Here is a 26,588-nt window from a genome sequence, read left to right on the forward strand (position 1 = left end):
TGAAAGAAACTGTTTTACATTAATATTAGTTTCAGCAATTTGTCTTCATAATGCTGCCAAGGTAAATATGGTTGCTTCTTTCTCAAGCAGTTTGAGAAATAAATTTCAGGAAGATACAATTACTGAAGAGTCATTTATAATATTTAGGAATGAGATTTTTATTAAGGAATTGGTTTCTATTTATATGAATGCTGACATCTTCAGCTTATTAAAGACCTAGTATTTCAGAGCAAGGATGTATTTGCAACAACCTGGAAATATTCTGAAAACTGTTGTAACACAGAGTTAAATGCTTACTTCATCACTTGATTCACTAAACTAGTATAGATAATGGGTTAGAGAAAGATTTCAGTTAAAAAAACACAGACTACAAATGTAGATCACCTATCGTTATGTATGTGTGAGTGTGTGTGTGTGTATGTATCTGTGTATATATATATATAGTAATTATTATTTGAGGGAATAAAATCCAAACTTACAAGGAAAAAGAATATATATATATATATATATATATACATACATACATATATATACACACACATACATATATTACAAGGTTTGGAGATGATGTACATGTATTATATATTAGAAGAAATAAGGTACTTAGAAATCTGGATGGTTTTACATTTACAGATTTTTATTAATATGTCACATGTTTTTATAAATCATATATTAGTGCTTGCATCTACTCTAGTAGAATCTGGAGATTCTACTAGAGTAGATGCAAGTGCTAATATATGATTTATAAAAACATGTGACATATTAATAAAAATCTGTAAATGTAAAACCATCCAGATTTCTAAGTACCTTATTTCTTCTAATATAGATACATACATATATATGTATATATATATATATATATATGTATATATATATATTATATATATATATATTATATATATATATATATATATATATATATATATATGTATATACATATATGTGTGGGGAGGGTGGTTGCTCTGAGACTATAGCAGCTAGAACAAGAATAGCCTGAGCAAAGTTCAAGGAGCTCCTACCTCTGCTGGCAACTAAGGGCTTCTTGCTCAGGATGAAAGGTAGACTGTATGATTCATGTATGCAAACTGCTATGCTACACTGCAGTGAAACATGGGCCATGACTGCTGAGGACATGTGTACGCTTGAAAAAAATGAAGCTAGTATGATTCACTGGATGTGTAATGTCAGCGTGCATACCCAACAGAGTGTAAGTGTCCCGAGAGAAATATTGGGTATAAGAAGCATCAGATGTGGTGTGCAAGAGTGACAACTGCGTTGGTATGGTCATGTGTTACGTATGGATGAGGACAGGTGTATGAGGAAGTGCCACTCCCTAACTGTGTAAGGAACCTCTGGAAGAGGTAAACCCAGGAAGATGAAATGAGGTGGTGAAGCATGACCTTCAAACATTGGGTCTCACAGAGGCAATGACAAGTGACAGAGACCTTTGGAGATATTCTGTGACTGAGAAGACCTGACAACTAAAGTGAGATTGCAGCCATACATGTCCAGCCCAGTTAAGAGAACTCCTGATATGTCAGGCTATATGATATGCTTGAGAAGACCTGTTGAGTCAAGTAAAATCAATATCATAGCTGTGATCAGTGCCCCCTGACTGGCTCTTGTGCCAGTGGCACGTAAAAAGCACCATCTGAACGTGGTCATTGCCAGATCTGCCTGACTGGCTCCTGTACCGGTGACACATAAAAAGCACCATCCGAATGTGGCTGATACCAGTACCCCCTATGCCGGTAGCACATAAAAGGCACTATCCAAACATGATCGATGCCAGGACCACATGACTGGCCCTCATGTTGGTGGCACGTAAAAAGACCATCCAAAAGTGGCTGATGCCATTACCCACTGAATGGCTCCCGTGCTGGTGGCATGTAAAAAGCACCATCCAAACATGGTCGATGCCAGGTCCGCCTGACTGGCTTCCATGCCAGTGGCACATAAAAAGCACCATCCAAACATGGCAATTGCCAGTACCCACTGACTGGCTTCCATGCCGGTAGCAAATGAAAAGCACTATCTGAACCACCTGACCACCTGAAAAGCACCATCTTGGACCACCTGACTGGCCCCCATGCCAATGGCACATAAAAAGTACTATCTGAATGTGATCAAAGTCAGGCCCGTTTAATTGGCTCCTGTGCTGGTGGCGTGTAAAAAGCACCCACTACACTCTCGCAGTGGTTGGCATTAGGGAGGGCATCCAGCTGTTGAAACACTGCCAGATCAGATTAGGCCTGGTGCAGCTGCTTACTCTCCAGGCCTCAATCAAAACGTCCAACCCATGCCAGCATGGAAAACAGACATTAAGCAATAATGATGATATGTGTGTGTGTGTGTGTGTGTGTGTATACAGATATATATATGGAAATAGTTGCTGTCATTATCTGTGCCAAGAAAATTTTTAGTATGATGCTATGAATTATCTTGTCAAAACATATTGATATAAATGTCAGCCAAAGATGTCACACACTTGACAACTTCTGTTGTCAGAGCAACATTTACTGTTTTATATTTACATAAAAATATTATCATACTTTGTCACAGTTCTTAATGATCTAAGTTCACTGCATTCTCGTCGTTCAAATTTCCTTTTTCACATATTTCTACTAAACATAAGTGCAGACATGGCCATGCAGTTAAGAAGCTCACTTTGCAACCATGTGGCTTTATGTTCAGTCGCACTGTGCTTCATCTTAGGGTAAGTGTCTTATGCGCTCGACTGAACAATACCCTGTGAGTGAACTTGGTAGATGGAAATTGTATAGAATCCTACAGCATATGCATATGTCTTTGTGTGTGTCCCACCACCATCTGACAGCTGGTTTTGGCTTGTTTACACTCCTGTAACTAAACAGTTCAGCATAAGAGATTGCTAGAACAAGCCTCAGCTCTGGGCTGACCAATGTCTTGTGAGTGAACTTGGTTGATGAAAACTGTGTAGAATCCCATTGCATGTGTGTGTCTTTGTATTGGTCCTCCACCACCATTTGACAACTGATGTTGGTTTGTTTATGTCCCCATAATTTAACAGTTCGGCGTAAGAGATTGATGGAATAAGCACCAGCTCTGGAGTGACCAATGTCTTGTGAGTGAACTTGGTAGATTGTATAGAATCCCATTGCACATGTGTATGTCTTTGTATTGGTCCCCAACAACCATTTGACAACTGGTGTTGGTTTGTTTACGTCCCCATAATTTAACAGTTCAGCGTAAGAGATTGATGGAATAAGCACCAGACTTCAAGAAACAAGTACTGGGGTCAATTTGTTTGACAAAACCCTACAAGATGCTGCTCCAGTATGACCACAATTCAGTGACTGAAATAAGTAAAAGATAAAACTAAGTGAAGATATCCAATCAGCCTTCCTATACTCACCTCTTCTTCAGTCTGTTCTTATTAATGATGCTCCTCTACCAGTCTGTTTAGTAGAATTTAGTAGCTCTGGCTGAAATAGATTTATAATGCAGGAAATTTGGTCAAGTTCTTGGTTGATGGAAACTGTGTTGTCAACAACGTTGTTTTTATTTACAGTATATGTCAAACTCACTTCTGGTGGTTTTTAATGGTATGATATCTATCATACTATTTGCTTGTGGCACCCACAGAGAGGATGTGAAACGTCTTAGCTCAGCTGCTTTGGTGACACCTATTCGGCATCACTGATTCAACACCAATGTATTTAACATTAGACATTTTCATGTTTCTCTCTCTCTCTGTTTATGTGTGTGAGCATATTTCTCTTTATGCGTATGAGGAGAGGGAATGTATTTATGTCAACCAAGTTCAGCTGATAAATTGTAATGTCTTGCTCTCTCTCTCTCTCCTCCTTTTCTTTTTCTGTCTCACATTATATACATACACACACACATATTATACATTCACATATATATATATACAATATTCTTAAAGAAACAAAAATTTATCCAACAACTCTGGCTAATACGGACAAGCCTAGTAGGTGTGAAAAACTAACTGGTATATCTTGTCAAGAGTACAGGCAACAGTCAGATTGCTGATGTTTGTTGTGCACCCAGCTGTCGTTATTTGATTGCTGTTATTCTGTGCATCTGTGTGCAAAAATCAGTTGTGTTTTGACGGGTTGCTTTATTTTAACCCTTAACTTAGAAATGGAGAAAGACATAGTGCTAGATATAAAAAATTGAGCCATTTGGAGCTAGATATAAAGCAGAAAAACGTGAAATACGTCAAGCAGGCGTGTGTCTTATGTGAAATCTGTGATGAGCCTAAGTGACACTGATGACTTGGAGTTGCCTCTGATATATATATATATATATATATATGTACATACACTCATATATGCATGTGTATGTGTATATATTTGTACACACAATCATATATATACCTGTGCATGTATATATATATATATATATATATATATACCACCAGGTAAATTAGGGGTTGTGGATCCAACCCACTATCCTATATACTGTTGGTATAATACCCAATTATTAATACATGAGTGTTTTTAATTGCAATGCAATAAACTTACTTATTGTATTAAATGGGTGAAGGTAAAGAAATATTTCACCATTAATTTATATTGCAAATAAGAAAATGGAGAAGCACATTAGTTGGTTCATCAACTTTAGGATATTATAATGTTGACTTATTTATTTATGCATAATATATATGTATATATGTGTGTGTATATATATATATATATACGTGTGTACATATGTAAAATATATATAAAAGGAAACATGTTCTTTGTTCATGGCTAAGAAGTCTTTGACTCTTGTTTCTAGTAATGCTGGTCTTGCCCTGTACCCTTAGTCACTTTTAGTGACTGTTAAATTTTTCTTTTTTGTTTTTAAATTGTCTAGTCATTTCAATCATTTTATGATTTTCACATTACCATTTTACTGAATCAGCCATTGATTCCTATGGTAAATTCTATAAATACTAACAGGTGGAATTCAGCTTCACCACCAGATACCAATCTGATGCCTTTGCTTGCAGTGGGGAGGTTGTCTCCCTTGTCAATACATAGATCTGTGCTTTGTTCATGGCTAAAGAGTCTTTGACTCTTGTTTCTAGCAATGCTGGTGCTGCACTGCACCCTTACTCACTTTCAGTGACAGTTAAATTTCTCGTTTTTGGTTTTGATTGTGTCTAGCCACCTTAATCATTTTATTTCTATGTGTGTGTGTGTGTGTGTGTATGTGTGTGTGTAAGTATATGTATGTGTTACGTTCTGAGTTCAAATTCCACCGAGGTTGACTTTGTCTTTCGTCCTATCGGGGTCAATAAATTAAGTACCAGTTGCACACTAGGGTCGATGTAATTGACTTAATCCATTTGTCTGTCCTTGTTTGTCCCCTCTAGGTTTAGCCCCTTGTGGGCAATAAGGAAATAAGTATATGTATGTATGTATCTATTTATTTGTCTATCTCTCTCTCTCTCTCTCTCTCTCTTTCTCTCCCTCTCTTTATAAATACACACACACATATATACAAAAGAATGTGGTGAAATGATATGATCTTCAGTTGTTGAACTTCATGGAGGTAATGACAAGTGACCAAGACTTCTGATGATTTGCTGTGCCTAGGAAGACACATCAAGTTAAGTGAAATCATAGCCAGTGCCAGTGACATGTAAAAGGCACTTTGTGTTGGTAACAGGTATAAGGCACCCATGCCAGTTACACATAAATGGCACCCGATACACTCTGTAAAGTGGTTGGCATTAGGAAGGGCATTCAACCATAGAAACCAAGCCAAAACAGACAAGTGAAGCCTGGTGCAACTGTCTGGCTTACCAGCTGCAGTCAAACCATGTAGCCCATGCCAGCATGGAAAATGGACACTAGATGAGGAGGAGGTGGAAGAAGATATACATGTACATGTGTTTTTCTCTCTAGTGACAAAATATATTCTCATCAAAACAGGCTGAATGTCTGGTCAACCATGCTGAATTTTTAGTGTACAAACAGCTGTGTCCAGTTGTCTCATTCTGCACACAGGTAATATTGGACAAAGAGAATCCTAAAAATATTTATATTTCATGTGACCAGAAGAAGCCACAACACCTTAACATGTGCATGGTTGATACCTAACTTCAAATTTGTTAGGTTGACTCCAAACAAAACAAGAGTAACTTGCATTGTTAGTCTTTTTTGGAAATGTACAAAGAGTAACAGGATAACTGGATAAGATTAGTGTGGTTAATGTTTGATTGTTTCATAAGAAATTAATTGACACATGAATCTGGTTGGGAATGGAATTCCAAGGGGTATACCTGACAGGTGGAAACACTCCAATATTATCACAATCTACAAATGCAGCAATAGCAGGGGAATCTTTCATGTTGGCAACAGGTAAAAGGAACCCAGTACACTCTGTAAAGTGTTTGGCATTAGGAAGGACATCCAGCCGTAGAAACCTAGCCAAAACAGACAAGTGGAGCCTGGTACAGCTCTCTGGCTTACCAGCTCCAGTCAAACCGTGTAGCCCATGATCTCATGTATTCTCCTTCCACATCTATTTCATGTCGTCAACTTGGTTATGCCTGAGTCCCAGTATGGATTTTGAACCAAAAGAAGCACTTGAGATATGATATTTGTGGCCTGTCTTCTCCTTGAAAAGTGTCATGAACAGCAGAGAGACATATGTTATGCCTTCATCAATCTAACAAAGTCGTTTGATATGGACAACCATCCTGTGTCATGTCACCTACTTCAGAGATTTGGCTGTCCACCACCATTTCTCTCAATCATCCAGAAGTTTCATGATGGTGTGTAAGTGAGAGTGACATGTGCTGGTAAGGTCTTGGAATCCTTTTATGTCCAGGTGGAGGTAAAATAAGGATGTGTCCTTGCTCCTGTACTGTTTAACATTTACCTGGTGGCTGTAACGCTTCTTTCCAGGAGACAGTTCAACAAAGAAGACGGAATTCATATTGGGTATCGCTGTAATGGCAGCATCTTTAACACCTGCTGCCTGAAAGCCACATCAAGGATCTTCTCAACCACTGTGTACGAGATCCAGTATATTGACGATTCAGCTGCACCATCCCATGCCTCTGCCTCTCTTCAACACATGACAAACTCAATGAATAGTGCCTATTTTTGACTTGGTCTTCAGGTGAATCATAAAAAAATCTGAAGTTCTCCAATCAGTATTTCCATACTCACCCTCTCCTCAGCCCATTGCTACTGATGATGGTCTTCTACCACAGGCAAACTCATTCTGCTTTCTTGGAAGCACAATCTCTAGTACTAGACTCCTTAATAAGGGGATACTCCGTTGGATCAACTTGGCCTCTGCATCTTTCAAGAGACTCAGCAAATGAGATTTTTTATAACAACAACTGTTTATTAAGCTGTCTCTGTATCTACCTATCTCTATGGGTCTGAGTGCTGGGCCTTTTATCAGTACTGGGTCAGACAACTAGAAGCGTTCCATATTAAATTTCTCCAGAGTATTCTCAGTCTCATATAGAAGGATAAGCTGCCTCATACCAAAATCCTTCCCTGGGTTGGGATCTACAACACTGTGACCTGCATTCATTGTTTTCTCCACTGGGTTGTCCATGTGATTTGGATGCTGGGTAACTGATTCCCTAAGATGGTCCTTTTCAGCAAGATCAAGATTAGAAGTAGGCCTTGCTGACATCCATAACTTTGTTTTTATGATCATCTCAAACAGTCAGTCATTTTTGTCCCTCCCAATCAGTTAGAGTCCCTGGTTGTTAATCGGAAGGCATGGAGGTTCGTGTGTCATGCTGGATTAGAGTGCTTTGAAGTTGAATGTAAGAGAATGCATGAAGAAAGGAGGAGGCATCGTCCTCAACCCCCTGCAGCTGTTATTTGGGGTCACTTTCAGTCCCTTCACTGCCACAAGGTCTGTCTATCTCATATTGGTCTTGTCAGCCATGTCCACTCCCATAAGAAACAATGTGCTGGAGGCAAGGGAGGACGAATGTCTTGGATTGATGCTGTCATCATATGTGGTGGACAGTTATAGACAAAAAAAAGTAAGTATCACCACCAAACATCATTAGGTGTTTAGCTAGCTCTCTCTTCCTATATTAACCCTTTTGAAACACAGTGTTTTGGTATGTGTAGCCAAAAAGACCAAAATTTTCTTCCTATTAAGACACATCTACTAAAAGACGATCTCTGATTAGCTATTACACTTCAAAGCCAATCATTCACAATGTTTGTTTCATTGGGCCGATGGATCAGCCTCAAAGTCCTTTCAGCTTGTATCACTTGGGCTGATCAATTGGCCTGGGTGTCCCAAGAGGGTTAAGGACATTTATATCAACTAACCTCATGATAAAGTCATCGTTCTCTCAATACACACGATTTCTCTTAGCCCTTGTACAATTCCCATACTGGCATAGAATTCCAGCTGGGAACCACCTCCATTCAAATTTATTGATTCACCTGTCTTTCCTCACCATCATTCCCAAGATCTCTCACTAAAACCTTTCAGCCAATTCATTTCTTCTCTTAGTTGCAACCTTCTGGGACTCTTCCCTAATCTTAATTTATTTCTGCTCATTGTTCAAGTTGATCATCACAATATGGGTGGGTCAACAAAATAATAAGTCTTGCCCTTTAACCCCTGATAAACTAATCGAAAAATATAATATAAAGTACAAACAGTACAGAAGCAAGTTTGTCCAACATTGCAAAAAGCTGGCTGTATGGACTTGTGTGCTTCATAAAAGGATTCACTTTAAAGTATTGCTTTTAATAAACTGGTTTATTACTTTTGATATATTTTTCTAATAGCCGACAACACCTTCATAATATGTGACAATGGTTATCACCCATTTATCTTTAGAATGGAAAATTTTTTCAAATGTCCTATCATTAAAGTATAGTTTTTCAAATGATTAAAATCTCTAACGTATTTCTCCAATGTTAGAAAACACTTATTGTCTGTTTTGCTGTTTTTTTTAGGCTTCTTTCGTTACATATAATGTTGGCATTATGGCTCTTGGAGAATAACTTGTGTGTAATCTGATTAAACTGATTGAAGTTTTTGCTATATCTCTTACATGATCTTAATGGCTTGTAATTTTCTCAGCTTTACATTTTTCCTAAATATCTTGCTTATAGCTTCCCAAATGACCAACATTTAGAGACTGCATTTACAGACTTTTCTTTATCAAAGTCACACTCCTTATTAAACTATTGTTCATAATAATATTTTCACACATCCACTAGTGTAATGCCCATAACTATTTCCCATATATTATACCAATATTTATCGCTCATACTTTCTTTTTAATGACAGTTACAATTCTAAACATGCTGTCTTTTTTTCTGGCAAACTTCACAGCTCTACACTATGTATAGCAACAGTTTTTACAAAATATGTATCTCTATTTTATTTAAACCCCAATTTATTTCTAGCCATGAATTTTTCCATCTCTTTATTCTATTTTTGACATGTTATGCCTATGTTTATTGTTTTGGCAATGCATGATAGCCACATAATCTTTTGTAAAATTGAGCCATCACCAGTGGCTGTAATTTGGTGATTAATTTCCAGAAAATGTAATTTTTGACTCAGGTTCAATTCCCCTCAATTACATTGCATATATACAAATACCCATGTAATTCTTTTAGTTCAGCTTCAAATCCATCTCATGAAAACTACACATTATTCTTTTCGTGATACAAATCTCTCAAATTCATTTCTGCAGTTGTCCCAGTTACATGTTATACTCCAACTTCCTTCCTACAAATGCTCCTCTATGTGTTTAAAGCATTTCTTGTGACCCCTTCTCTCTCTAACCTCGAAAGTTACTCCAAAATTTACCAATACCTTGGCAGTAAGTCTCTCTCGTTCATTTCCCTAACTTCACTGCCTATCTCTGATTCTCTCTACATCAAGGACATCTATCTAAGGGTACCTTCACAACTTCACCTAATCAAATCTCTCTCTGACATGCTACCCTTCCAAATCTATCATTTACTTTGCCATACACAGTATCTAGTCCTAATGGTTCAACACCAATTAAGAATCTTGTCTCATAACAAAACATCACACAATACCCTCTATATCTTAACCTGTTAGCATTTAAACCAGCCGTTAATACTGGCGAGATGCAGCCTCTCACACCTACCCTACAATGTCATTCTAGAAATAAACAATCACATTGTCAAAATTTCAACGCTATGAAATAATGCACGATTAATTCAAACAATGTGAATAAATAAACGTTACATTTGACAGAATAATCATCATCATTATCATCATCATTTAGCATCCATTTTCCATGCTGTCATAGGTTAGATGATTTGACTGGAGATTGTAAGCTAGAGAGCCTTACCAGACTCCAGTCTGTTTCGGCTTCTTTTCTACAGCTGAATGCTCTTTCTAACACCAACTACTCCACAGTGTGTACTGGGTGTCTTTTACATGTCACTGGCACAGGTGCCATTCACATGTCACTGACACTGGCCATGACTACGAGTTCACTTAACTTTACTTGTCTTCTCAAGCACAGCAAATTGCCAAAAGTCTGGATGCTAAAGGGTTAAACATTCTTCTGTTTTAAGCCAATTTGAAAAAAGGGAATAAATAAACACAGCATGGCTTTGGTTGTTGAGAAGTTTACTTCCCAACTACATGGTTTCAAGTTCAGTGCCACTGTGTCATACTTTGGGCAAGTGTCTTCTACTACAACCTTGAGTCAGCAAAAGCCTTGCGAGTGGATTTGGTAGATGGAAACTGAAAGAAGCCTGTTCTCTGTGTGTGTGTATGTGCGCGCACGTGTGTGTGTGACCTTGTTTTGATATTACATGATAGTTGTGGAATGAGTGTCATTGTCAAAGAAGCTGTATTATTTCCAATCATCATTTAGTGTCTGTTTTCCATGCTGGCAAGGGTTTGACAGTTTGGCTTGAACTGGTAAGCCAGAGAGCTGTACCAGGCTCTAGTTTGTTTTGTGCTTTGGCTTGGTTTCTACAGCTGGATGCTCTTCCTGATGCCAACCACTCCAGAGAGTGTACTGGGTGTCTTTTACATGTCACCAGTACAGCTATTTTTAACATGTCACTAGCATGGATGGCCATGGGGAAATATTATTTTGCCTGGAAACAGATGAGCTTGGCTTCAAGAAAAGCATCCAATGTTTTGAGGTATATTTATGCCTCAAAAAGTTTTGACCCATTCAAGCATGGGGAAGTAGCTTTTAAAATGATGATGATGATGATGATGGTGGTGGTGATAGTGTACAAAAGATTAAGATTTTTCACAGATAAATGTCTCCAGTGTCAGTGACATAATAAAATGTAACCAAACCACAGGGTAAAATGGTTGGTGATAGGAAGGTATCTAGTCATAAAAATCATGCCAAAGTGGTTGGCGACAGGAAGGGTATTTAAAAATCATCCCAGAGAAAGGAACACACAAAGGAGACTTGGGCTCCACAAACTGCATTTGCATCCATTTTCATCATTTAACATCTGTTTTCCATGCTGGCATGGGTTAGACAGTTTAACTGGAACTGGTAAGCTGGGGCGCTGCACCAGGCTGCAGTCTGTTTTGGTTTGGATTCTCTTCCTAATGCCAACTGCTCCAAGAGTGTACAGGCGTAGAGGGTGCCTTTTACATATCACTGGCACCGGTACCCCCTTTTGTGTCACCAGCACAGGTGCCTTTTATGTGTCACAGCATGGGTGCCTTTTACTTATCACTAGTAAGGGTACCTTTTATGTGTCACCAGCATGGGCACTTTCTACATGTCATTGACACTAGCCACAACTACAATTTCACTTGGCTTAATGTGTCTTCTCAGGCACAGTGAATCACCAAAGGTCTCAATCAATCGTCATCGCCTCCATGAGACTCAACATCTAAAGATCATGCTTTATAATTCACTAGCAGTATCGCCCGGCGTTGCTCGGGTTTGTAAGGGAAATAACTATAAAGCATTTTTAGAGAGTTATAGCCAAAAAATAGCAAAAAAATGTATTAAAAATGGAAAAAAAATGATGGTAAATTTTTTTTTAAATCGTTGACTCATCGTAGACATTTTTAGAGAGTTACTTCCCTTATATAAAATAGCGAAAAAATGCATTAAAATGGAAAAAAATGATGGTAAATTATTTTTAAAATCGTAGACTCACGCTAATACCCAGAAGGGCTTGATATGAATTACGACTATAAGATATCCGGTTTTGGTTAAACTGCACCACAAAATGTGGGAGTAGTTAGGAATCTAAATCATAGGAGACAGACACACAACTTCACTTTTCTATATAAAGATTTCCCTATCAGCAAAATAAAGTAATGAGGTCATCAGGAGAACATGTTTCCTTCTAATATGCAAATGTGTGGAAGCCAGTTGTATATATACAACACACAGTAAAAAATAATTAGTGTTTTTAATCCTTTCGTTACCAACCCAGCTGAAACTGGCTCTGGCTACAAATGTCTTGTTTTCATAACTTTTGAATTAAAATATTCCACCAAACCTTGGTCACAATTTATGTTCCTAACACTAGCTAAATGATAACTAAATTATTTTACTAAATTCTTTGTTATATTTAAAGTAAGTGAAAGAAACACAGAGCATCTCAAAATAAATGCAGTAGCGAAAGGGTAAAGCTTAAACTTTGCTCAATAGTCTCTCTAGAAATATGGTTATTGTCAGACCACATTGAGTAGAGGCATGGAGTATAGTACTGCCTACCAAGTCCAAGCCGTTTGGTAACATATTATCCCTTCCAAAGCACATTAATCAACTTGATGCTTTTCATAAAACCAAGTAACCATAGATGATCTTTAATTCATAAATTCATAATATAGGTTGGTACAGATCCAGTGGATTATGAATTTATGAATTAAAAATCATCTGCACCTACAATTTTTTCCTTTCCTTATACTGCATATATATATATATATATATATATATATATATTTTTTTTTTTTTTTTTTTTTAGGGGACAAACAAGGACAGACACACACATACACATACATATAATCAATCTGATAAACTTAAAAAAGCATGTGCCATGTGTATTTGCCAGTTGGCTGCAATTTGGTGTGATGGTGCTCTCATAGCACCAGTTGTTGAAACATCAGAAAGTCATGGACAGGCAAGGTAACTCAGCTCTAATCCCATCTAAGGGTGATGGACGTTGATGTTTCACCATTGGTGAATTACTTTTGTGGTTTCACCATTCTTTTCTTTGTCATTTTTGATAAGCCACAAAAATGGTGAAATATTAATGTTCATCACTCCTAGATGGGATTAGAGGCGAGTTATCTCACCTGTCTATTTACTCTCAGGTATTTTAACACCTGGTACTCTGAGAGAGTATTCTCCACAATGCCAAATTGCAGCTTACAAGCAAATACACTGGCTATGCATATATGTGGTTGATAATGTTTATTGCACTAGTGCTCCTATTTCATATATATGGTGCTATAGGTGGTGCTATTGACTCCAGGTGGTGATTGAGTCCAGGTGGTGCTATTGAGTCCAGGCGATGCTATTGAGTCCAGGTGATGTTATTGAATCCAAGTGGTGCTATTGAGACCAGGTGGTGCTATTGAGTCTAGGTGGCGCTATTGAGACCAGGTGGTGTTATTGAGTCCATGTGGTGCTATTGAGTCCAGGTGGTGCTATTGAGACCAGGTGGTGATATGGTGTCCAGCTGGTGCTATTGTGACCGTATAGTGCTATTGAATCCAAGTGGTGCTATTGAGTCCAGGTGGTGCTATTGAGATCAGGTGGTGCTATTGAGATCAGGTGGTGATATTGAGTCCAGGTGGTGCTATTGAGACTAGGTGGTGCTATTGAGTCTAGGTGGTGCTATTGAGATCAAGTGGTGCTATTACATCCAGGTGGTGATATTGAGTCTAGGTGGTGCTATTGAGTCCAGGTGGTGCTATTGAGTCCTGGTGATGCTATTGAGTCCAGGTGGTGCTATTGAGTCCAAATGGTATTTTTGAGCCTACATGGTGTTATTGAGTTTGTCATGGCCTGGGCCAATAATGGCCAAAACCAATCTAAGTTATATATATGTACACACATGTGTATGTTCTTGTCTTTGTGTTTGACCCCACATTACTTGACAACTGGTGTTGGTTTGTTTACGTCCCAGTAACCCAGCAATTTGGCAAAAAAGACCAGACTTAAAAACAAATAAATAATGGGATCAATTTGTTCAACTAAACCTGGTAGTGCCCCAGCATGGCTGCAGTCCAATAACTGAAACAAGTAAAAGAACATAAGAAATATGTTGTTTGCATGTGGAATAATTGTTTCAATATTGTGGGGTTTTGTTTTATGTAATATAATTAGATTAACTGAAATATGTTGAAATGTTATGTCAGTTGAAGTTTGCAAACTAATGGAATAAAATGGGTTTCGTCACAAACATTATGTGGATAATATACAGCTCTATGTATTTTTATTCTTTTACACATTTCAGTCATTTGACTGCGGCCATGCTGGAGCACTGCCTTAAAGGGTTTTAGTCATGCAAAATCAACCCCAGTGCTTATTCTTTGTAAGCCTAGTACTTATTCTATCAGTCTCTTTTGCTGAACAGCTAAGTTACTGGGATTTAAACATCCCAACATCAGTTGTCAAGCAATGGCAGTGGTACAAACACAGACACACATGCACAAACACACACACCCACATATATAGTTCACTTTGCAGAGTGGTTAGTGTTAGGAAGGGCATCCAGCCGTAAAACCCCTGCTAAAACACAGTAGCCTAGGGTAGTTTTTCTACCTGACTGGCTCCTCTCAACTATCCTACCCATACATGCATGAAAGTTGGACATTAAATGATGAGGATGATGATGATGATGATATATATATATATATATATATATATATATATATATATACACATATATATATATACACACACACACGATGGGCTTCTTTCAATTTTCATCCAATAAATCCACTCACAAGGCTTTGGTTGGACTGAGGCTATAGTAGAAGACACTGGGCACCAGTGATGTTGCAACTCATTCCTACAGCTGAGTGAAATGAAGCAATGTGAAATAAAGTGCCTGGCTCAAGAACACAACACACAGTCCATTGAACTCGTTATTGTGAGCCTGACCCTTTAACCACTGAGCCATACATATTTGAATTCAAAGAAAAATTTATTTTGCTTACACATTACAAATATCTTGTATTCATTTGTTGTTTTTTTTTTCTCAGTTGATTTCCTTGTCTTGTTAACGTTAACAAAGGAAAATAAATAATTGAAATCTAATAGTTTTAAATTTTTGTGTGAAATTCACCAAGACTACAAACACGTGCATTAAATGTATATACACTGGACTACCAAACATTGATTTTTCTTTTTTTAATTTGAAGTAGATACTACATATTAGACATATTTCTAATGATTCGTTAATAAATTGTCTTCACACAAATATATCAACCACATTTGATAACAACATAAACTCCTGTCTGCATACATACAGATCTATTTTTGAGTTCCTAATATAAGAAATAATTCTGCTTTTTATACATATGCACTGTTTGGCTTTGAATCATTTCAGATATTATGTTTTTTTATTCATCTTCATCAAAATTCTTGTGTTTTTTATGTTTGTTTCCATCAAAATTATCATGCCCTCTTTTCTTTCATGTCACTATATATTTATTTGTCGTCGTTGTTGTTGTTATTATTATTATTATTATTATTATTATTATTATTATTATTAACAATAACAGACAAAAAGAAGGGAGTGAGAAAATGAATTGTAACCTCCAGGCGAAACATGAAGAGAAAATTAAAATGATTCGCCGACAAAATACTGCTGCTCTCATGGTAAGTTACACCTAACAGAAAATGATTAATCAAATGTCAAAAAAAACTACATTCTTTCTCTGTTAAATTCTTTATTTATTCTTTCATCTTTATTAATTTATCAAAGAATGAAATAAGGGGAAATTTCCCTAAGGAATAACTTTGCCATTAAATCTGAATATGAAATCCAAATAGAATTGTTTATCTTTTTGCTGAATATTACTTTGAAGAGCTGACAGAATTCAATCATTGTTGATAATTCTTTCCAAAGTTATTGGAATGAACGTTTCTCAGAAATATAGCCTTTGTTGCTGCTGCTGCCTCTGCTGCAGTTAGCTTTTGTTGAGGCAAAAAAATATATATAAATTCTGAATATACCAGAAATAGTAAAGAATGGAAAATGATATGGCTTCAACATCATTGCTTCCATGTTAGTAATTGTGTATTTGAATTATATTACCAAACTAGCTTTCAAGACTAAATTTTTTTTTTCTGTTTAATATAAAACTTATATCAATAAATGGACAGTTGTCTTTTTTTAAATAATTTTATTATATTAATAAAATTAGCTTTATCTGCATGAAGCTGCTATCACAATGAATATTTATTCAGTTCTATATAAATCATATCAAATCAATAGATTTTATTATATGCAATCAGAAAGAATTTATTATATGAACTTTGACTTTCTTGTGAGGTCTTTTACTTTCAGAGAAAAGTTTTGCATTTTTTTTTTAAAGAATAAATAATCGCATAGCTCTTACATTTGAAAAATAAATTTTAAAAAAGTCTTAATGGTAAAATATCTTATATTCTTTTATTAATTTATGACAAAAAAAAATATGTGATAGGATGGTGCAAAATAGCATGTCAAATTTAATATCATAGTATTTATGTTGATATTGACAGTAAAAATTATTGAGCCGAAAGCTAAGTTCTTGAGATTAGAGATGGACTAGACGTAGCCATATCACCTGAACAAAATAAAAAAAAAATCATCAAAGAAATATTGATACATATGTCTGCAGTTTTGCCATGAGATACAGCTACTGTAGTGTGGCTGTCTACAGAATTATTAGCCACAATTTGTCTGTTTCTTATCACATTATGTTTTCAACTCTAGAGATACTTGTTTTAGTTATGATAATTTTTCACACACATATTTATACTTTAAAACCATGTACTGGGTTCTGACATGTAACTGATCAGAATTTTATGGCCAATTGCACACTGACCATTGCACCTAGGCAATATTGACAATTCTTCAGACATGGTGGTTGGAAGTATTGCTGAGTGCAATAGTCAGTGTGAAACTGATGGTAACATTTTGCCCTTTTTTTGTGCCATAATCAGTGATATACTGCATGGTGGTATAAAAATATAACTACTCTATTTCTCATTTTGAGTGTTATTCTCTGACTTATGGATGACTAACTGTGAACCTTTGCTAAACTGTACAAGTAAGAGGGGAAGCAAGTTTGATTTAGCTGGTGGTAGCAGTTAATATTATATATGTATATAAGGCAATGAGCTGGCAGAATCATTAGCAAGCTGAGTGAAATCCTTAGCAGCATTTCGTCTGTCTTTACATTCTCAGTCCAAATTCCACCAACTTCAACTTTGCCTTTCATCCATTCGGGGTCAATAGTATAAGTGCTAGTTGAACACTGGGGTCAATGTAATTGACATGCCCCTTCCTCAAAATTGCTGGCCTAGTGCCAAAATATGAAATCGATATTAAATACTGCTATAAAAGGGGCAAGTTGGCAGAATCATTAGCATGTTGAGCAAAATTCTTAACCGCATTTCATCCCTTCAGCATTCAGATTTCTTTCCCAAATGTAAGGCTTATTTATTCACATTGTTTTGAATTAATCACACATTATTTTGTAGTTTCAAGATTTCAATGGTGTGTTTATATATTTTTAGAATGACCTTGTAGGATAGGTGTGAAAGGTTGGATCTGATCAGTTTTAACATAAAGCAGGTAGAATATTTGGGCCAAATTAAATGCTGAAGGGTTAATAACACCCAAAACCATTAAATTCACTTCAAAGTTACTTTAGGAAGTGACAAAAGTTTCATCACACAACTGTGACCTGGTTACTGTCGCAGTTCCACTGCAATTCATGTGTCAGTGATCAGGCCACACCATAAAGTAAAAGTAAAATTAAAGTGAATTTAATAAATTTGGGTATTTATTAATAATAGACAGTGCCGCTTAGTGGTTAGGGCATTGTATTCAGATCATGAGATGATTTTTGATTCCTGAACAAAGCAGTACATTGTGTTCTTGAGCAAAATACTTCATTTCATATTGCTCCAGTCCACTCAGCTGTAAATAGGTAACCCTGCAATGGACTGGAGGCCTGTTCACAGGGAATATTGTGACTTTGGTTGCTTATATGCCATAGAAAATGAGTAACCAGCCCTATGAGTCCTCAGGCTCAAGACAGTAATATCCAGGGTCTTACTTATTTACTGTGTGATATAGCTGCCGCATTTTCAACCCACAGCCTAAGATCAGATCATTTGCTATTCAAGTACAACTCCAAAATTATAAGAAAGAACTTTCATATTATCAAAACTAGTTATATCCATTGCTATGCTGCCAAGTAATGATCTAATCAAGATGAAATAGATCCTTCAGTAGAAGCTTACTACAGTGATAACATTGATATGCTCCTGAACAACTACTTGTTGTTATAGTGAAAGTTTTTTCTTAAAGTCTGTGTTGTATTGTTGAAAGACACAGAAACACACACACAAACAATGGAAAAAGATACATTTGTATAATATATATATATATATATAGCTATTTTTTAATTTTTATGTTGCATTGTGTTGATAGACCTGCATTTAAAATTTCCACATTTTAAATCAAAACTTGTTAGCTACTATGGTGACAACACTATCTATCTATCTCACAGTCTTTCTGTATTTCTCTCTCAACAAGAAATTTTCTCCTCCTCCTTCTAAATATACATTGTGACAAGTGTTAATCTCCCTTTTTGAATCCTCCTCTTCTTCCCTCCTTCTAATAGATATTATGACAGACAGACAGACAAAGATCAGCTTCTCTTTTATAATATAAGATTTATAGTAATTTCACAATTTATTTAAATGTAGGCTCTGCAACAGAAATATGATGAAGATTATTCAAAAGCTCGAAATCATGAACGACAACTTGAGCAGCAAATCAGCCAATATGAAGAAAAGGTAATTCAGATTTATTTTATACTTCAGTAATAATCATTATTTTAACATACACATTTCCATGCTTGCATGGATCAAATGGAGTTTATTGAGGAAAATTTTTTATGGTCTAATACCTTTCCTGTCACCAACCTTCACCTGTTTCCAAGCAAGATAAATATTTCCCCATGGCCAAATATATTGTTGCAAAGCTTTAGAAATAAATGGCACTGCTTGTATGACAGTGACACTCATTTACAACTAATATGTGATGTCACAACATGGAAACACAAACACACTCATGTATTTATACATATACACAACAGACCTCTTTCAGTTTCCATCTACCAGATCCACCCACAAGGCTTTGGTTGGCCCAAGATTGTAGCAGAAGACACTTGCCAAGGTGCCACACCATGGGACTGAACCTGAAACCATGTTGTAGTGAGAATGAAGTACTCCATCATCATCACCAAGCTATCTTTTGATGTTTTATGATATCTGGTATTCTTATATATATGCCAGGTAGGGCAGATGACTCTTTGCTGTGTCTTCCTGCTGTCAAACAGTTTAGAAAAGTGATGCTGGTGCAGAATGGTATGTGGCATAAATTGCTTAATTGTTATTATTAGAAATCATTATTATTAATAATTATTAAGGTGGCAAGCTAGCAGAATTGTTAGAGCATGAAACAAAATGCTTAGAACATTTCATCTGGCTCTTAATGTTCTAAGTTCAAATCACACCAAGGACAACTTTTCAGTGTTGATAAAATACAGTACAAGTAAGATATTGGGGCTGAAGGTACTGACTAAACCTTCTCCTCAAATTTCTGGCCTTGTGCAAAAATTGGAAACCGTTATTATTATTATTGAGGCAGCAAAGGTAGTGAGCTGGCAGAATCGTTAGCACACCAGGCAGCATTTTGCCTGTCCTTAAATTCTGAGTTCGACTTTGCCTTTCATCCTTATGGGGTTGATAAATAAGTACCAGTTGAACATTGGGGTCAATGTCATCAGCTTATCCCTCCCACAAAATTGCTGGCTTTGTGCCAAAATTTGAAACTGCTATTAATAAGGCAGCGAGCCAGTAGAATCATTAGCATGCTGGACAAAATGCTTAGCAGCATTTCTTCCAGTTCTTGGCATTCTGAGCTCAAATCCCATCAAGATCAACTTTGCCTTTAATCCTTTCAGGATCAACAAAATAAAGTACCATGCAAAGTACTGAGGTTAATGTAATCAACTCATCTACTCCCTCTAAAATTGCTGGCCTTGTGCCAAAATTAGAAACGGTTGTCATTAAAGTCTCATTAAGAAATGACTGCAGAAAACAGCTTTGTATAAGTTGGCTTTTCTTTCTTTACTTCAGCTTGCAGAGATCCAGATCCATTATGAAAATAAAATCAAAGGTCTGATGCCATCATCCGTCCATCGTGTAAGTCTCCATTCATGTCTTAGTGTATTTGTTTATATTGTCTTAGTTTTGTGACAAACTTACAAGATCATAGGCCTCATAACTTGTCCTACTCTTCCATGGCATATAAATGATCAAGGGTCCAACATCCTCACCACCAGGTCATGTGCCTTTACCATTTCCTATATATTGTCATCAGTACCATAATTATTATACATTCGGTTAAAAGGAACAAAACCAAGGATTAAAAGAAGTAGAAAGCTACCTGTGGGACACAAACCTTGCCAAAGCAGATATTGGAGCCCATCGTAGTCCTGATGGTCATCAGATACTATTCAACCCTCCAACCCATGCCAGCATGCAATATAGACAATTAATAATGATGAAAGTAATAGTCAAGAATATGTGGAACAGCAGTCATCATCATCATCATCAATTAGGGCTGGTTTGCATGGCACATATATTCCCAACTGGATGGGACACCAGTCTATCGCAGGATTACTCATTTTCACCAGCTGAGTGGACTGCACCAACATGAAATGAAGTGTCTTACTCAAAAATGTGTCACCCAGTGCAGGAATCTACACCACAATCAGGAGTTCAACACCCTAACCATTAAGCCATGTGCCTCTGGGTTTTCTGAATGGTATACTTAATGAAAAATTACCTTGAATTCTTTTAGTAGTGCAACCTGCTTGATGATGAGCCATATCTCATAACCCGTTTCTCAAAACAAGGTTTCCCATGCCTGATTTACTGATAAGTGAAGAATGATGGAGAGTGAGAAAGAAAATGAGGAAGAATTTGTTGACCAAACTAAGAATTTGATGACCAAACTAAACCAGTAAATACAACGGTACTAGAAGTATGGTGGAAAACAACAGAGGTAGTGAGGTGCATTTGCAGCCTTCACATGATGTCAAGACAAGGCTCCATACACACATATATACAACAAGTTCCTTTAAATGGACTATACATAATGCCCTGACTGTCATTAGCAGTTAACTAAAGGCAAACCAAGATCTTGTACAACTCGTTCTTTCTTTCTTATTGTGGTGAAAAATATTGGTGAGGCTGTGACATGAATGTGCCTGTCTTAGTTCCTTCAGTGTGGCCTATTCCAACAAGGAGAGGGGAGCAGGAAATTTACCTCAATATTTTATGGGCATTTTTATTTTTTATCAACTCTGAAAAGGATGAAAAGCAAATTTGACCTCAAACATGATCTGAAACTCAGAAGCAGACAACTAGAACAAATACAAGAAGACATTCTAGCTGATGTTCTGCAACTCAGCTAATTCACTACTATATTGAACTCTAAAATAACCATAAAAGAAGGATAGAACATAATTTAATGTCAGAAGTATGTCACAAGCAAATCCAAAGGCACTTCAATTAATGATGCAATTCTCCTGTTATTATTATTATTATAATCCCAATAGCTTACAGTTCTGATCTAAGCATCACTGATATTTACTTACACAGTCACCTTTTTTTTTTAAGGTAAAACAATTATAGTCTTCATTTTTGGATTTGGTTTTCCAGATTCTTTATGTGAGTTTGAGTGTTGAAGCATATTTTGTTGTGTCTGGGGAGAGTCATTCTCTTTTAGTACCTTATTATTTAAAACTCTCACCGGTAAAGTTTTCACTCATTTACTTATTTATTTTTCCTAAAATTTTTGTTGCAACCTGCAACCTTTTCAATAGTTGTTGACTCTGTCCATTATCCAAACTGTGTTCATTTCAGCATGATAGTGAGACAAAATAGTCACTGAAAAGAATGCAGCTCCGATAACGGACAGTGTCAACAACTATTGAAAGGGTTGCAGGATGCAACAAAAATTTTAGGAAAAATAAGTAAATGAGTGGAAACTTAACTGGTGAGTGTGTTAAATAATAAGACACTAAAAGAGAATGACTCCCCCCAGACACAACAAATTATAGTCTATTGATATACTTAAGGAGTAGTAATCCTTCATAGCACCAGTACAGTAAATTCCCTGCAATGTTCAGAAAGTTCTATAGAAGTAGTTGATGGCTTCTGTTACCTTGGTGACCTAATCAGCAAAGGGGAGGGGAATGTTGAAAGAATAGTGGCGAAAATTAGAATAGAGTGGAAAAAATTGAGGGAGTTAATATTGCTACTGACAAGGGGACTCTCTTTGATGAAAGGCCAGATTGTACAATACAGGTGTATGAATTGTGATGCTGCATGGTAGTAAGATAAAATGGTCACTGAATGCAGAGAATGTGTAAGAGTTGGAAAGAAATGGGGCAAGCATGATCTGATGTAACTGTAATGTTAGCAGGCATGAATGACAAGGCATAGAATGAGCTGAGAAAAAGACTGGGCATAAACAGTATAAAGAGAAATGTGTTGCTTTGTGGTTAGGGTGTTGGATTTACAACCGTAAGATTGTGGTTTTGATCCCTGGACCAGGTGATCTGTTTTGTTCTTGAGCAACACACATCATTTCATGTTGCTTCAGGGATGGGCTCAATCAGGTATTCTCACCCTGGATATGCTGCATGGCTGCAGCACCCTAATACCCCACAAGGGTCATTGGTTTAACATGTTAATGTTAAAGAAACGAGACAACTGCGGTGATATTGACACGTGAGGAGTATATGGATGGTGACAAGTAGGGGATGAAGAAGTGCCAGGAGATTCATGTGAAGGATCCAATGGAAGAAGAAAAAGACATGGGCAGAAATGATGAAGGTTGATTGCAGGAAGTTGAATCTCAGAAGATAAAGGAACACAAGTGGCAGGATGTACTGTGCTGGTGAGGATTCATCCTAATCCATGCAAACACGGAAAAACATATGTAAAATAGTGACCACTGGTGATGGTGGCAACGAAATGTAAACCCAAATAAGAAATGGAAATGTGTATGGTATTTTGAGTTTGTGGAAAGCATTTGTTCATTGATTTCCATATGCTGCTAAGTCTCTCTCTCTCTCTCTCTCTCTCTCTCTCTCTCTCTCTCTCTCTCTTTCTTTCCCTCTCTTGCTCTCTCTCTACATGGATAATTTGAACAATCTATAGCCTGTCCTATCTATTACATCATATCTCATAAAAGTGAGAATGACAAAGAGTTTCTTCTATAATCTACTTAAACATCTAACTAGCTTTACTCCATGACATTTAGAAGTACTCTGCTACAACTGAATGTTCTGGAACTGTCATTATTCTTATTACTTATGAATGACCAATCCTTTAGACTCTTCTTTATTCTATTTTATGTTCCTATATTCAGCGCTTACATCATTAATGATAGCGTTTAAAATATGTCCCAGGATACACATATACACACACACACATATATATATATATATGGATGTATACACACACTTGGTACAGTAATTAAAAGTTAAGATTTATGGTATGTAACTTTGTTCAGTGTGAATATGAAAACATGTTTCTACTTCCACTGGTAATAATGTACCAAAAAGAAAAAGTTCAGTAAAAATATGAACATGGTTACTTTGGTTCGTCAATACATTATGAAAGTAAATGGCGGGTGTAACCGCTATGACTAATCCTGTTTAAGGGGAGGGGGTCATTAAAGCAAAGGAGGGGAAAAGGAAAGAAAGAAGAAAGGACAAAAAAGGAGAGTAGGAAACACCTCTTTGTCCAGTTGAACAACCTTCAAAGGTTTGTAATGAAAAACAATGTATAAAGTTAGCAGTCTTTGACTATAATGGAAGAAAGTAAAGCAAAAAAGAAAAAGAACAAAAAAATTAATGGAGTTTACATTAAAGTAGTAAATTTGCCGTGCTATCTATTGTAAAGAGCTGTAAAGCAGGAAAAGAGTGGGGGGGGGGAGAGAACTAGAGATGAAAATGACAGAAAGTGGGGCTGCAGGTAGAGAGAGGCAATGTCTCAGAAAACGATGACGACAATGATGATGATGATGGCAATAGTGATGGTGGGGCAGCTGAGAAGGGGTACATTGGAAGGTGTGAGAAGCAGAGAAAGAAAAGGGGGGAAAAAAGAAAGAAAAAGTGAGAAATGAATTCTACTGCAGTTAACTGTGCATGTACAAAGTGAACATCAAAAGGATTGCTGAGTGATTGCTGTTTAGGTGCACTTACCAGCTGCAATAGATTTTGCTGTTTGCACTTGCTGACATAGCAGACAAAGTAGACCGCCACAGCAACAACAGCAGCAGCAATAGTAGTTGTAGTAGTAGTAGTAGCAGCAGTAGCAGCATTCAGTCTTGAAAGGACATTAAACTAGTTTGGTACATTGCTAAAACCAAGATCAGAAGCAGAATTCAAGCTGTTCAAACAATGGCGATGGGTGGATAGTTTCCAGAGTGTGGCACTAAGTGAACTTCATGCATATTACCTCATCCTCTGCTATTATTTTCAGTTATCAGTTCTATGTTACTTTAACAACAGCAGCTTTAATAAATCAGAAATATAATGACTGGCACTTAGTAAAAGACACTTTATAGTAATTTTGGTTACATTCTCGTTTTCTCATGGCCATTGAGGTAACATTGAATTTTGAATTTTGATAGCCTTTATACATTGTCGAATTGTCTTTCGCCTGTGTGTGTGTGTGTGTGTGTGTGTGTGTGTGTGTGTGTGTGTGTGATTATTGTATCTTATTTGTCTTCCTTTTTTAGTTCTTACATGAAACACAAAACTAAATAATCTGTTGGTGTCAGCAATACACTGTGTATGGGAGTGTATGTGTGTGAGAGAGAGAGAGAGGTGGGGGTGAGAAAGGTGAGATATAATTGATTGGAAGGTAACATTCAAGAAATCTGGCCACTAATCCAGTCTTAAATTTAGGAACAAGGCAATTTTCTTGGGTGAAGGGGTTACTCAATTACATTGACCCCCCACCCTCCACCCCCAAGTACTTAACCAGTACTATATTTTATCAACTTTGAAAGGTTAAAAGGCAGGATAAGTGTGACTGTGTGGTAAGGAGACTGCTTCCCAACCACTTGGTTTCATGTTCAGTCCCCCTGCATGGTACCTTGGCTGTCTTCTACAATAGCTTTGGTAAAAAGAAACTGAAAGAAGCCCATCATGTGTGTATAAGTATTACTGTCTCCTTATGTTTGACATTGCATAATATTTGTAAACATGCTAACAGTGCCATGCTAACAGTATCCTTTGATTCCAATCTTCTATGGAAATGTTTAATTACAAGGAAATATTACCTAACTTGGTAATGAGTAAGAGTTGGCTGCAGGAAGGTCCTCCAGCCATCAACAAAATTCCATGTAAACATGGAAAAGGAGACATTAAACTGATGATGATTATGAATGTAAAGTGTAGGAAGACATACCACTAAGCATTTTTTTTCTGATTTACTTAATAATCCTGCCAAATTGTCACCCTGAAACCAACCATGATAATTCTTTCTAGTTTTGGTACAAAGCCAGCAGTTTTGAGGGAAGTAGGGAGTGAATTACACTCACCACAATACTGGACTGGAGCTTTATTTTATCAACCCTGAAAAGATGAAAAAGTAAACTTGGCCTCAGCAGGATTTGAACTCAGAATGTTATGTAATGTTGAGTTGGAAGAGATACTGCTAAGCATTTTGTCTGATGCACTAATAATTCTGCTAGTTTGCTGCTTTTCAAACCAACAGTCATAATAAAATCACACATACACACACAAACACATGCACAGATATGCATACACACATACCTACACCAATCTCACACAAGCATGACAACAGACACAACATTATGGCATGTTCTGCTTCAAACATCAGTAGGAAGATTGATATCTGCTTCAATACCGTTACATTTAAATACTATGAGGGCCAGTTCCTACAATCATAGAGACAAATGTAAACACGACTGAGTACAAGAGTAGTAGATTATTGCCTCAGCTTTAATTGTACAACATCTCACTTATGGATATTTAAATTAAGGTAAAGACCCCCTTCGGTCATGAATGACCATGGAACTGCTCCTAGAAAGTTACCTTCCAAGACACAAGTCCATGCAAGGTCGTTTATGGAAGACCAACATACCATACTCTTCTCTCAATGCCATTGATGTTATCCTAGGGAAAGGCAGAAACCAATACAGCCTGGTACCAGTGACGTCACAACTCATTTCTACAGATGGGTACAACATGAAATAAAGTTTTCTTGCTCAAGAACATAGCACACAACCCAGTCCAGGAACTGAACTCACTACCTC

At 36.8% G+C, this 26,588-nt stretch overlaps 1 protein-coding gene across 1 annotated transcript in view; it reads left to right on the plus strand.

The window, feature by feature from the left end:
* Positions 1-26,588, plus strand: part of LOC115226062 (centrosomal protein of 112 kDa-like) — a 148,484-nt gene that overhangs the window by 98,346 nt on the left and 23,550 nt on the right. The window contains exons 16-18 of the mRNA XM_036499862.1: positions 15,718-15,814; positions 18,923-19,012; positions 20,360-20,425. Coding sequence (XP_036355755.1) covers positions 15,718-15,814; positions 18,923-19,012; positions 20,360-20,425 — 253 coding nt within the window. The remainder of the gene's footprint in view (positions 1-15,717; positions 15,815-18,922; positions 19,013-20,359; positions 20,426-26,588) is intronic.

Source organism: Octopus sinensis, linkage group LG2 (genome assembly GCF_006345805.1).
Source record: "Octopus sinensis linkage group LG2, ASM634580v1, whole genome shotgun sequence".
Classification (NCBI taxonomy): domain Eukaryota; kingdom Metazoa; phylum Mollusca; class Cephalopoda; order Octopoda; family Octopodidae; genus Octopus; species Octopus sinensis.